Consider the following 14,626-nt stretch of genomic DNA (forward strand, 5'->3'; position numbering starts at 1 on the left):
GCTTGAGTGACGACCGAATCAGGTTTTGGATGTGAATTAAAACAAGTGGGTGCCGTTGACGGAGCCCTATATTTTTTGTCCAGTCTAGGGACCACTATGGAAACAGATGCAGGTGTTTGCATGAGTTGTAGCCCCTGTTCCCAGATATGTTCTATTATGGGAATGGATCGTGCCTCCTTCCTTATGGGGTCTTTAAAGTCATACAAGAAACAATCCGTTACCTTTGTTTCCATTGCCATGTGAAATCTAGTGGCCGCTCTCTCTATTAAATTGTGGAATCCACCGATATCCACTGGTGGAGAGTCTGATGTGCTGGGTTCCGGTGTGGCCGGAGAATGAGCAACGTAATCCTCATCATCTCTGTTTTGAGAGAGGTCATCTCTAACCTCACCTTCCTCAGGAGGTTCGTCGTCATCATCAGAGGATTGTATGTTGTGAACCTGTTCAGTATCTTGAGGAATAACCAAAGGCGTTGGTCTTGCCCTTGGTGATCTTTGCTGTGTGGAAGATTCTTGAGAATTGCCATGTGATGGTGTCGCTGACGATTCTGGGAACCGTTTTTTATAGTCTGTGATCAGGAATTGAAGATCATGAACTATCTCAGCCGGCAATACGATCATTGGAGTGACTTGAGTATTTACCTGAGCCCGAACAGTTTCTTCCGTAAATATAACATCATCTCCGTCATCGTCAGTACTCTGGCATTTGACATTGAGATCTGACGGGCTAGTAGCTTGTTCGAAGTGGTCATCATCTGATTCGTCAGCTTGTAGTATGTGAGAAGGAAGCAGTGATGGAACCCTACTGGGTGATGTTAATTCGGGCGTAATAGGGAGTTTGGTGACCTTTTTTGATGGAATTAACTCCGCTTTTTTCCATGGCGTCGATGATGTCGTCGTCGACGAGGTCGTCGACGAGGTCGTCGACGGTATCGCCGTCGATCGCTTTTCAAGCGTCGAGTGTCCCTTCGCCGATGAAGCTGTCGTCGACGAGGCGGTCGTCGACGGAGCGGCTGTCGACGGTGCCTTCGCCGTCGTCGATGCGGCTGTCGACGGTGCCTTCGCCGTCGTCGATGCGGTCGTCGACGGTACCTTCGCCGTCGTCGTGGACGTCGACGGCAGTTTTGTCGTCGGCGGCGTAGTAGCCGTCGACGGTGCATTTGTCGTCGGCGGTGCTCCTACCGTCGTCGGTGTCTTCGTCGACGATGCGGTGGACGTCGACTGAATTCTCGTCGACGATGTCGGTGTTTTCTGTTTTGTCGACGTCGACGGAGATGACGACGGAGTTTTGACAAACGATTGCTGTTTTTTAATAAGTACAATCGACGATATTGGCTTACCCGTCGTCGACGAGTGGGTGGTCGTCGTCGTTGAAGTCAAGGCTGACGATGCCACCGTCGTCGAGATTGTCGTCGTCGATGTGGAAACATAGTTCGTTTTCCTTGAAGAGAATGTCATGGAAGTAGACGACGAGGACTGCGATGGCTTTCTGAAGGTTGCAGCATCCTTCACAGACGTGTCAGATCTTGCCTCAGAAGACTTTGAAGTAGTCTTTTTGTGAGGGACGTCTGGATGGCCAGGGGAAGCCTCCCTTGGCCTTTTTAAGGACAGTTTTGAGGAAACTGAAGCCATTTCACTGCCCTCCGAGGAGAGCACCTCAACATCTCTGGTTTTTAGTCTGTTTAACCAGAGGAGCAGTCTGCCTTCTCTATCCTTAAGTGTTTTGGTAGAGAATGTTCTACATACCCTGCAGTCCTTTACTGTGTGGTCAGGGTAGAGGCAGTAGAGGCAAGTCTCATGCTTGTCGTCGACGTGCAGTCTCTTCTTGCCACAAGAAGAACAAGCTCTGAATAGTCCTCTTTTCTGTTGTTCAGCCATAGTTGAAGTAGAATCCAAGTTTTTTGAAGAAAAGTAAAGAATTTGAAGAAACCTGAGGAGAGCTCAGGTGGGGACTCCCTAGCACAACGTGCGGTAGAAAATCTGAGAGACTGAGGCTCCTGGCAGGAAGGTTCTAGAGGGAGGTGGTAGCTGATTGGGTACCTTTGGAAATTTGGTCCTTTTTACAAAAGGACATAGATAGGCTACTAAGGCAAGGCCCTTAGGCCTATTTTTCTCTATGTATGTCTATAGGACATTACTTTTCTATTACCGGGGCTCCCATCTCGACGACGGGGAATGATTCAGGCATGTGAATCTATGAAAGACACCCATAATACTGGATAATGTGTGGTTTGCACTGGATTGTTGGTGATATTGAGATGATAAAATTGAGGATGTGGCCTTTGGTGTATGTTGGTTATGTGACATGCTGTAGCACATTAAATGTATCGATGAGATTGAAGAAGGGATTATTTCATTTTTTTTTTTAGCCTTGGTTCTTTGAGAGGTTGAAGTCACCCAAGAAGGTGATGTGGGCATGTCATAGGAGCGAGCTGGTAAGACATCTGAGAATTCACCAGTGAAGTCCTTGTTCTGCCTAGAAGGCCTGTAGATGAGATTGAAGGTGGCCATTTGAGTTGCAGAGAGAAGGAAATGGATTGTTAGCAGCTCCATGGAGTTTAATGTTACTTGCTAGCCTAAACTGCAGGACAAGAACTTATGGATAATAAGTGAGGCCTTCTCCCTGCTTATGTGCGCAGTTCACACAATGGATGTTGTAGCCTGTGGAAAAAGGAAATCTAGGGTGTGCGAAGATGTGAGGTTACGCCATGTTTCTGTGATGAAAAGGGCATCAAGCTTATGATAGGTGATGAAGTCTGCAATGTTTGGTGCGTGCAGTACTACAGAGCGAGCATTAATGAACATGAGCTGGAATGTGTGTTCTGTATTTGCAAGCGTTTAGTAGTAAGTGGGATGCGTGTGAAGTTGGGTGTATCTGTTGTGTAGATGTTATGGGAGTGTCTGGGTTGTCTAAATCTGGGTGGGATTGTTGGGATTGGCAATATGAGGTACTGGGTGAGCTACATGATTATAATCTTACCATGTAGGATTTTACTGGAACAGGGGCTTTGGCCCCAATGCATCTCAATGAATCTAGAAGAGCTTTTATGGTGCAAAATGTGACTAGAAATTACAGACTAGGTTGACTTGTTGAAATTAAAACCCCTTTACTGCCCCTTGCAGAATCATATTGCCTCAGTTGTTTGCAAGCAGATCTATTCATCTTTTTCAACATTATTGCCACCTCTTAACATATGAAGTATACAGGTGGGCCCTGGGGAAAAAGGTATGCCAAACAATAGCAATGCCACTTTAGATTTTAAGGTCCAGTGTCCAATGTCTTACTCCTTACTTACTCCTCCTTCTTAGAGTAAGCAAAGTGGGGAGGGATTCTAAAAGAGGGGATGGCTTCCTCAAATAAAGTTATCAGGTTTCCTAAACAGTCAGTGGAACTAATTGCATATGGCTATTTAAAAAGGTCTTGTTTTGTGATACTTTCCATGTTAACTCTTATATCCTTACCCAGTTACCTTGAATGCACAACAGAATACTGAATAACGCTCTTAATTCAGGTCTCAGGCATAGGAGAAGATGAAAATGAAGATGGCAGAGGAGACTCTTAAATTGGAATTTGTTTGGAAAGGAGTAGGAGTGTTCACAGCATTGGAACTCAAACCGTAAGGAAGAGGCATTATCAACCAGCATTATCAAATTTCCTATAGTAAAGGCAACATCACTAGCAGGAGCTCTTATTTTCTGGTTTGCACTGGAGATGAAAATGACTAGTAGTATCATGATGGGTCATCAAATATACTACCACTTAGAGCAGGAGAACAGGAGGTGAACCACACACTTGAGCGAGAATAGGATGCCAAAACTATTTGTGTTTATCCACAGTCTATTTCCTGGATAACCCCGCTTTGTTCTATCAAACTTGTATGTCTGGGTGTGTGGGGGTACAGTGACAGTCCCAAACTGGATTCTAGTGTTAGATATGGGAGGGAACTAGGATTACCATAGTACACTCCCCACCTACAACAATTGTCCTCCTAGCCCAAGTTGAATGCGCCCAAAGACTTTCACATCTTGAAAATGCCCAAAGTTGGTAGGGCTGGCCCCGGGAACTTTTACCCCATTGGCGAGGGCATGCCCAGGAGTTATTCCCACCAACAAGCTCATGCCAGGCATAAGTGTAACACCTCCAGCACCCACTTCAGAATACTCCTGGACCCGAGGGAGAACAGAAGAGAACGTAACTTGCTGTCTGCAAGCTAAGAAGAGTCCTAGAGGCTTGGACCTGCTCTCTTATGTACCCAGGACAAGGAGGTGGACTTCAAGGGTCATAAGGGTGACCTGTTAAATGTACAGGGACAACACAAGCTACAAGAGGCCTTTTCTTGAAACTACCCAGCTGACCAATGGCAACTGTACCTTGACTGGACTTTACTGTTCGTCCTCTGCCTGACACTCTGAGTCTCTAAGTACCTTCCGTGAGGTCCTGGAAGGCTTTAGAAGCATACTACTGTGATAGATTGGGACATAATGGAAAAAAGATAAAAGCTTTGACTAGGACAAATCTGACTTGTATATCAGGCATGTTACACTGCCATGCTGGTTACACCTCTAGGGTAGGCAGCCTGAAGTGAACACGAAAGTAAGGATTCCACCATCTTGAGGGTGGTGGAATTAGGAGCGCTGGGACAGGGTGATGCCCACTCCCCACCGGAAGTGGTCATCAAAGGGGTCTAGCGACCTCAGGGGTAAGTGGCCCATTGACAACTACCCATCACTCCCTTAACACCCCTAATTTGAGTATTTAGTTGCCCCCCCTGACACCAGGAAATCAGATTTGACTACTAGAAACCGAGGAAAAAAGAAGGACTCAAATAAGTGTAAACTGAAGACCTATACCGAACATTGGAGCAAAATTCTGCCAGGCTGCTTGCTTTAACTATCATTGGGACTGACTTCCCAAAACCCTTGGAGGACTGCCCAGCACCTCAACAACTAGGAAAGATCTCCCATGGAGCGGAGGAGCTGCTCCCCTGCAATTGCAGGCACAGAAAAGCATCTGCCAGGTCCACCGTGTTGCCGGCCATCGGGCCCACAGAAGGAGCAGCGTGACAGGAGGTCTTCGTGCTTCAGAAGCTGATATCCGTATCCTTGCCAAGTTTGGAGAGGCCAGGAGCCACCCAGCACCAATATCCTTGGTACCGGAGCAGTTTCCGCAACCAAGGCTTGTTAGTGGTCCAGTCCGGACTCCAACAGCACAAAGGCAGACCTATCATTGAGGGAGATCAGGATGCACCAGGCCAGCACCAGGAGTGGCCCTCGTGCCCTGTTTCCACTCTTCACCAGGTGACAAAGACACAGGGAGTTTCTGACAACCGTGACCCAACACCTCAAAGCACCCCTGCACCCAAGGCCCACAGACCGAGTTTAAGGGAGGCGACAGTGCCAACAAGGTCCTGAGACCCTCAAGAGCTGAGTCCACACTTGGGTTTGGCAAGACTGGTCCCCCCGTCACCACCTGCAGCCTCTTTCTGCAGGGACTGAGAACCACAAGAGTCTTCAGCAGGGTGACCGAGTCGGACAAAGCATCTCTAAACACGAGCCCCTCAGCCTGAGTTCGAGTGTCCCAATGGTGTCCCTGCATACCCAAAACCCTCAAGACCTGAGCCACCCTTTAAGCTCAACCAGAGTGGACCCCCAGTCCCTGCTTGCAGCCTCTTTTCAACAGGACTGTTTCCCATTGACTTAAATTGGGCACCCAACGCCAAAAAGTACTTCTGCACCAGGTTGGTCCTGTGTTGCCTGAGTTGACCAGTTGGTTCTGCCTTGGACCTTGCCCCATACTCACCTTAAGTCCAGGAGAACAGTCCTGTAAGTCGTTGACAAATGACCGTATGCAGTATATGTTTATTTACCATATAATTACATTACAGCTTCAAACTACAAGTGTATTTCTTTAAACTTAAAAACTCATAACTTAAAAGTACTTACCCGATTATGATGACCTTGGTGTCTAAATTTATATAAAAATTGGTGTCAGATTTCGTTATTGAGTGTGTGTCTCGCTTACTGACTCTGTGTGTACAATAAATGTTTATCATTATCCTCTGACAAGCCTAAACTGCTCACCCACACTACCACAAAAGAGAGCATTTAGGATTATTATTTAACCTTTGTAAATCAATAAGGGTTGCCTGGATTCTCTACACAGCGTACCTCGTTTTTGTGCACTATACAGAGAGGCAGATTCCTAGAAGTTCTAATTATAATTTTGCAAAGATAAAGTGGCTCTCAAAACGAACTCAAGATTTATCCGGAAAGGAACTGATTACGCTAGCCTATAGACCTCCTTTCTTTCATCATCCAAGTTCTACAGCTGAAATAACCTTAAGGTTCTCTCGATGTCAAGAGAGAGCTGAAATATTTTTTGAAAATCTTTATTCAGTCTCACCTTGAATTACCACAGCTCACGATGAAACACCAGACAGTTCCTGGCAGGGTCAGTGCTCACTCTAGAGCTACAGCAGCTGTCTTCAGCAGGATATCTCCAAAAGACATCTACAGAACGGCTACTAGTAGGACAACACATTCTTCTGCAAAGCACTGTTGTCTTGCCATGCAATCCAAATCAAAGTCTTCACTGAGACAAGCAATGCTTCGAAATCTAGTCTCTTGAAGTGAGACTCATCCCTGCCTACTGTGGTTATTTTCCATTGTACTGCTATGTTAATCTTAATTGAAGCATGTAAAATTATGTGGAATCGTAGGTTAGAAAAGAAAGATTTACTTACCTTCTAACTACTGTTCTCCAGTACGGATATGTGTTATAGATTTACTTGCAACCCACCTCCTCCCCTTTCGAGAGGCTCTATAGACGAAATAATCGTGACAAGTTTTGAAAATATGGCACTTAGCATTTGAAGGGAATTGAGCACTGTGGTTGGTGTTTATATCATGTAATGAGGCAGACAATGATAAATAGCCTATAGCTATTTTAAGTGTTAATTTAGTATATTTCAAATTTCTATGTAAACATTGACTAATGACTATTCCCAGCCTGACAAATGGAAATAAGTAAAAGCATGTGAATGTATGAAAGATACAGTGTTGGACCACTGTAGTTTCAGGTCATAAACGTTGTGTTCACAATAAAGTTACTGTGTGAAGCTGGGTAGCCCACTCAGCTTCACCTTGAGCCCACTGGCCGTGCTTTTGGTCAAAAACAACTGTCAACTTCTGTCAACTGCCCTAATCCGTGGACAATATTTCTTAATAATTGCAGAGGTTGATGATAAATATATATAACTATTGTATTTTGGACAACGCTTTGCTAGAACTATGTGATATGAGGAAATGTTTTGCCTTGTAAAATCTTTGCATTTCTGTCTGACTTACAGTATTCTTGTTACAGATTAAAAGATAAACAGAGCAACATAAAATTGATGCCATTAACATACCAGCATAGCCTTGGTCCCCATCTGGTCCATCAATGCCTTTGCCCACAGATCCTTTATCTCCCTTTTCACCCAGGTCACCTGTAAAAATTTAGACTGTATTATTATGTAGGCCATAACAGAAATGACACCCCGGATTGCCCTGAGCTATAAAAATGCACCGTTTATCAACAATGTTCTTTTGGTTGTGCCGTGACCTTGCATGAAATAACTCTAGCAGTATGAAAACATTTAGAGGTAATGTATCTTTTCAGATATTAGTTAAGGAGAGACACTAAAGGAATTAGTACATTTACATCTGCACTATTTTGATGTACTTTACTTTGTGGCTAAGTTTGATGAGTAGATAAATATCAAATACAATTGAGGAAATGAATTAATACCACAAGATTGATACAGCCTCGGAAAAGAAGAATACAACAGTAAGTTTTAGCCATATATTTATAGTGAAGTAGTAAAATATTAGAATTAAATGTTCTCAAACGTTATAAAAGGTTCCTAAGAGAATACTTAATGATAAATGTAAATCATTTCATAATTAGAGAATGATAAAGGAACTGCACCGTGAATATATTACAAATTGAGAGTACTAGTTAGAGGATGTTTATCTGAATTATATTATTGAGACAGTAATAGAAAAAATGCATATTTGAGTCTGTTTGTCACTGAAACTTGAAAAGTTATGCAGTAATTAGTAAAATATAAACATATGTATGTAGAACCCTTTGAACCAGATTGCAAATACTAACAGAATGTATTTTAGGGCACTATCATTTATCATAGTTAAATCCTTGATAAAGTGATTGTTCATTAAAAATCGTCGTGCTGGCTGAATTGTCTATTTTTGAATGAAGATTAAAGTCATTCAAAATGTCTAATGAGCTGAAGTGTGCTTTTGGAAGTATTTTTCAAGTGAGACTAAAAAAACAAATGTTAGTGTAGCGTTCTTTGTTAATGAAAATATATACAATTTCAACACAGATGGGCATAATCATTGAATTCTCAGGCTTTGTTTGTCGAATAAAATAAAATAAATGACACTGGATACCTGATCATGATCAGAATCTAAATTCATATTGCCAACCAAATAGAGTTCTGAGTTAAGTGCTTTTGGTTAAGGTAAATACGGAAGTGAAGTGGTGATATTGCGGTGTTTGAACCACTACACAAAGAAATATAAATCTACTCTACTGACTATTATCCATTAAAATCCCTCTAGTATGACAAATGCTATCACATTCCTGAACAAGCCTTGCTCACCTCTTGGTCCTGGGTCACCAAGCTCTCCTGTTGGTCCTCTATATCCGGGTGGACCACGGGCCCCTGGGTGACCAATACTTCCAAGTGCCCCTTGTGGGCCGGGTGGGCCTGGAGGGCCAGGACGACCAACTGATCCAGGAGCCAATGGTCGTCTCAAATTAGCAGCCAACTGTGCCATTTGATCTACAAAACATCAATAAAAAGTGAATTATTTTATTCGGACATTAAGTGCATTAACTGGAACACATTGCTTAATGCTCTTCAAACATGGCTTGCATCCCATCGATGAGTAAAGCGTATTTGTCACTGGAGCTACAGTGATCAGAGAGTTTGAAATAACAACTTTGAGCAGAGCAATACTGACAGTGGTCCTCTTTCTTGATGGTTTGTCAGCACACAAGGACACAACCAGGGGTTCCCTATCTGATACATGACTTATAGAGTGCAGCCTTTCATAGCATATCTGCCCTTTGGAGATACGATCACTGCCAAGACATCTGTTCGCTGGCGCTGTTATGCCCACCGTCTCTCTTGACTTATCCTCTGCTCCACCTCAAATGCCAATTGCTGGACATGAATGTGTTTCAGTGCCAGTTGCCCTCTAATGGAAAAAGGCATCCACCTCAAGTTTTCTAGTGAACTTCTGAAGTGTTGCAAATCAGATTGGGCAACACACATCCTCAGTACTGAGTACATCCTAAGATCATTTACCCATTGTGCTGTAGCCTATGTGTGACAGCAGACTGCCAGGACATAATCTACTTTGACTGCCATTGAGCAGTAGACCTCATGTTTAGTTGTATAATGCTATAATTTGTAATAAGCTTACTATCTTCATAGGGTCCAACATTGTACCTTCACCTGTGCACACGTTGGTGTATTCAATATTTTTAAGTAAAATATAGAAAGTGTGATTGCCTTTGTAGAGTGTTCATTAATTATTTAAAAAATCCTGGATCTCACTAAAAATTACATTTGGAGCCTGTTTTGTGGCAAGACTGGTTAGGACAGTCTCTCAACGTATGTTCTTTTTCAGTATTTTGCGCTGAGAATGCTGATTAGGGTGTGAGGTAATGTCTATTGTAGGGGTTGCTAGCGATATGAGTACTTTACTCTGTGCATTTGAGCTAAGACAAAACAAATATTCCTACTCATAAGCAGGCATAAAATTCAGGCGTTACAATAACTATACGCACCGTTTATCATTCCTCCACACAGCTCACGTATGTGTTGTTCACTTGCCAATTTCCCCTGAAATGAAAATACAAAACGTATATTTAAAGTAAAAGTTATAAACTAATAACAATCACCCAGTTTCACCTCAAGTAGAAATCAAAACATGTGCTTCGTCGGATTCCTTGGTAATTCAGTTAGTAGCTGATAGGTTCAGCGACATATTTGGAGTTAAGGGCATCCACAGAAATGGTTTTATTACCAACCTTGCATTTCACAGAGTGACCAAGTGTGGCCCTCTCTTAACTGGTGATTTTGGGGACAGATGAGAGAGAATGGAGAGTATGTTCTTCTTTAATACATTGGGCCAAAGAAGTTAGTATGCAACACATTCTGGATATATTGGCTAAAAAGTGTCCTGAAATGAAATGTGTGAAAGGCCTCAGGGTCTGGCACAGTTTCAAGGAGAATTATGTCCCTGTATTAGCAAGTAATGCATGTTGCATTAAGAAATGTACCAATCCTTCAAAGCTACATTCAGGGCTGGATGTACTGAGACTCCCTCAGCCGTTCCAAGCTTCGAAGGCATCCCTTTCAGGTAATTAAAGTGCCTTGTATGGCTAGTACAGAATTTATTCTACAACTACAAAAAATTCCCAAGAACAAAGCAACTTCACTATGTAAAGGTCTCTTGTGAAGCATGGGTGACACCCAAACTGATCTGGTCACTCACTGAGCTATCTAATTTCATGGCAAGACCATAGGCTAGCATTATGCATAAACATTTGATTGCTACTCTACGGCAGCTGTTTTAAAGCAAACACAATAATCTCAATATACATACCAGAATTAGAGCATCTGAAACTTTATAAACCCCAGTGCAGCAGCCATCTTCCTCTTTTCTTTGCTGCCCCATGGCTAATAAGCACTTAGACTGTTGTATGTTTTAAAAAATGTTATGAGGAAATATTGTAGCAGACAGTTCTTGTTATAATTCAGTTTGTATAGTAAAGCGTTTTGAGTCGAGTTGTTATTTTCCAATTTATGAGTGGTTAGGGTGCTTACTTAACGTTTCCAGGCAGCAATTTGCTTAGATATGTGTGATGTATGCGGAGTATATTTTGAAATTTTTCAACATGAGTAGATGTAAAATAGTTCCTATATAAAGTACGTTCTGCATGGAGAGCTAGGGGTTGATAGATGCATTTGTGAACACGTGTAGGCTCATTTTGTCCAAGTCGAAGGTCTCTACAGCTTGGACGGAGCCTGTGCATTCTGACATCATACTCCAGGCGGCCAGAGTTTATTTTCCTGTTTCATCTTCACTGTGGCATAGCGTCAATACACTATGATATGCCATTTTGAGTCAGAGAATGTTTCTAGATAGAGTTGAAGCCTCTGGCAGCCATTTTGTAACGGTGTCTTTTGACAGATAATTATAATGGAAGCGGAGGCAGGCTAATATTATCTTGTGTGGCAGACAGAGGCCAATGTTTGGCTTATAGGCATCTGCACTCTGGACAAAAAATGAGATGGATTAGCCAGGAAAGGAATTTCTGGGAAACCAGTCTGGGAGGAGATTATTAAAAGGATTACTGAAAAAACAGTGATATCATCCATAAAAGAGGTTTGGAGCTAGTTCTAAATAGGAAGAGAAAAGTGAAAGGTGGAGTGGATGAAGAATGTTGGTCATTAGATGAGGAGGAACGTAATAAGGAGGGTGGTAAACGAAAGATGAAAAAGATGCATGTGGAGAATGTATATGATGAGAGTATGAGGACTATGGAAAAAGCTGGTCTTAGCACAACAGAATCGTAAGGTGTCCCTTGCGACACAACAGAAGGTGTCCTAAGCAGTACAATGGCGATTCAGGCTATACCTTAAGATGGAGTTTAATATTTTACACAATATGGGTCAAGTGTTGATAACATAATTTAGATAACTATGTGTTTGATGCCTATGGAGATAACTTTTGGGACCTGGATTCTGATAAGGAGGAGGTTTTCAAAAGTGAGTGGTTAAGGAGCCTCAGGGAGAGGATATTTTAGTCCAGCCATGATAAGGCACCTAAGAAGTGCTGATTGGTGGCCCTTGGATCATGTTTTTGAATTTAATAGGCTATGGGTCGGGATGCCTTTAGAGAAGGAGGCTAGGGCAGTTATGTACGCTGATTGTTTGCGGCCTGTAACTGATAATAAAGCTTGTGCCACAATGGATCTGGATTCAGATTTGATACGTTTTCTTTTCAAGATGGGCAAAGATCCAAAGAAGGGTCTAGAGAGGGCTCTTAAGCAATGCCAGGATTGGCTTCTGGATGTTATTGGACCACTGGCTAGGATTATAGACTTGGCCGAGGTGGCGAAGTCAAAGGAGTGACAGCTGACACTGATATGTTAGGAGAATGGAGTCAGAGCAGTCTGTTTTTTGGGAAACACAAATGCTGCTCTAATAAAGGAAAGCAGGAAAGCAGTTCTTATTCTTATGAGGGTAAGTCCTAAATGGGGGAGCATTGCCAGGAAAGAATCAAGTGAGGATCCTAGGGGTCTTCTTTTTTGGAGAAAGTTTAGTACAAATTGGTAAATACATTTTGACCTTCACAAGCTTGGATAAGGCTCAGTTCTCTCTCAGGGTAGCATTTGGAAGGGGAGATTTTGACAGGGCTGGAGGAAGGGGATGCTTCTCTGGCAGAGGAATTCTCCAGATCCCAGTATCAATCTCAAGGACGTGGAAGTTTCAGGGGTTTCCAGTCGGCCACTGGATTCTTTCCACAGAGAGGTAGATTTGGCAGAGGATGCCAAATTATGGAAGAATTAATTCATTAAACATGTGTTAATTAAGGAAGAATTAATTAATTAAAAAATGAAGGAAGAACTCAGTAACTCAGTTAAGTATCAAGACTTTCATTGGTTCTTTCCAAGGAAAGGTAGGGGGGCAGTTAAAAGATTTTCTGAACAGTTGGTGTTGGTTAACAAACATCATTGTGCCTTGAATGTAGTACAGGGATATATGATACAATTCAGAGAGATTCCTCTTCCTTTTTAGAGCCAAGAAAGATGATTTTTTCAGAGGAACTGCAAAAAAATTGTAGAGACTGAGGTTCAAGAAATGTGGAAACAAAGTGTCATAGAACAGGTGTCGGAAAACTCTTTAACTTTTGTGAGTAAAGTTTTTGAGGTGAGAAAGAAGGACAAAGGCTGGCGACCAGTGATAGATTTTAAAATTTAGACTGGTTTGTGGTATACAAACATTTCCAGATGGAAGGAATCCATCTATAGAGAAATATTTTGCAGAAGAATGACTGGTTAGTAAAGTTGGATCTAAAAGATGCTTATTTTAAAATTCCAAAGAGGTTAGTTGCAAGTATCTACAGTTCAGGTGGTTAGGTGTTCTTTACCAATTTATTTGTCTTTCATTTGGGCAATCTGCACCTCAGTGTTTTAGGAAGGTTTTGCGTCCAGTGGCTCCATAGCTCAGAGAGAGGAGAATAAGATTGAGAATGTATTTGGACGATTTTCAACATGGAGAAGTCAGTATATGAACCTTCTTAGATTTTGGATTTTTTAGGATTCCACATATGGTTCATGCAGTTTTGAGTTTGATAGAGAAAAAGGTTGCAGAATAAAAACACTGAAGGGTGTTTTGAAGAGACGTTTTCTAACTCGGAGGACATTAGTGAGGATAATGGGGTTATTTTATGCTTTGATCCAAGCGGTTGTTCCAGGTCCCTTTTTACTATAGGGCTATGCAAAAGTTGAAGGTGGAAAGTGGAAGGAGAGGTTTATGGTATGGGGATCAGAGATCGATTGTTTTGATTGCCGAAGCAAGGGAAGAATTGATTTGGAAATTGTCCAGGTTTTGTTTTTGGTTGGGGCATATGTTTAGGAATACAAGAGACACGTGGCAGATGGTCAGTGGAAGTGAAACTGAGTCATAGAAATGGTTTGGAGAGGAGGGCAGGCTTGTGTGTGTTGCAGAGTTTTGCAAGTTCTTTAAAGAATTGGAATTTATTGTGGAAGATGGATAATGTCTCAGCAGTACGTTATATAAACCAATTCAGTGGATGAAGGCCACGAATTTGGCAGAGGTGGTCAAGAAAATGTAGAATTTCTGTTGGAAACACAATGTAGGCTGCTAGTGGAGTATTTTCCTGGTTTGAACAATGTGACAGCAGATTGGAATTCTCAGTGTTTGAAGGATTACAGTGATTAGAAGCTGATTGTTAAAATCTTTCAGAGGTTACAGGAGACTTGGGGACTTTTCGAGGTAGATCTGTTTGCATCAACCCTAACAATGCAGTTGGATCAATTTTTCAGTTGGCGACTGGATCCACAAGCAGAGGCATTAGATGTATTTGAGCAGGATTGGTGGTATCTTTAAGGCTATGCACTTTCGCTATTTGCGATGATTCAGAGAATGTTGCATATGGTGAGGAGACAGAGTGGCAGGACAGTTCTGATAACTCCTTTTTGGTTAGCACAATATTTGTTTCCAGGCGTAGAGGAACTGGCGGAGGAAAAAACCTTTTTTGATCCCAAGTACAGAAGGCTTACTGGTAGTTCTAGAATGGGAGGATCATCCTTTGGTGAATGCAGAAATGTAGAACTTTCTTGTTTGGAAGGTTTCAGGGGAGGAGAGTGGTTTGCAGGCATCTCAGAGAAGGCTCAAGAGTTGCTCAGAGAATCTTTGGCCCCAAGTACGAGAAAAAGGTATGCTGAAGCATTGAGGTGCTGGGTATGTTGGTGCTTGGAAAGGGATTTTGATCCAGTAGAAGCTTCTTCAATAGATTTG

The 14,626-nt window shown here is 42.3% G+C and overlaps 1 protein-coding gene across 1 annotated transcript in view; it reads right to left on the reverse strand.

Annotated features, from left to right (window-relative positions):
• Window positions 1-14,626, reverse strand: part of LOC144768954 (uncharacterized) — a 78,578-nt gene that overhangs the window by 34,857 nt on the left and 29,095 nt on the right. Inside the window, exons 11-13 of the mRNA XM_078652954.1 lie at window positions 9,862-9,916; window positions 8,666-8,848; window positions 7,409-7,486 (exon numbers count right to left, since the gene is read on the reverse strand). Coding sequence (XP_078509080.1) covers window positions 7,409-7,486; window positions 8,666-8,848; window positions 9,862-9,916 — 316 coding nt within the window. The remainder of the gene's footprint in view (window positions 1-7,408; window positions 7,487-8,665; window positions 8,849-9,861; window positions 9,917-14,626) is intronic.

Source organism: Lissotriton helveticus, chromosome 7 (genome assembly GCF_964261635.1).
Source record: "Lissotriton helveticus chromosome 7, aLisHel1.1, whole genome shotgun sequence".
Lineage (NCBI taxonomy): Eukaryota > Metazoa > Chordata > Amphibia > Caudata > Salamandridae > Lissotriton > Lissotriton helveticus.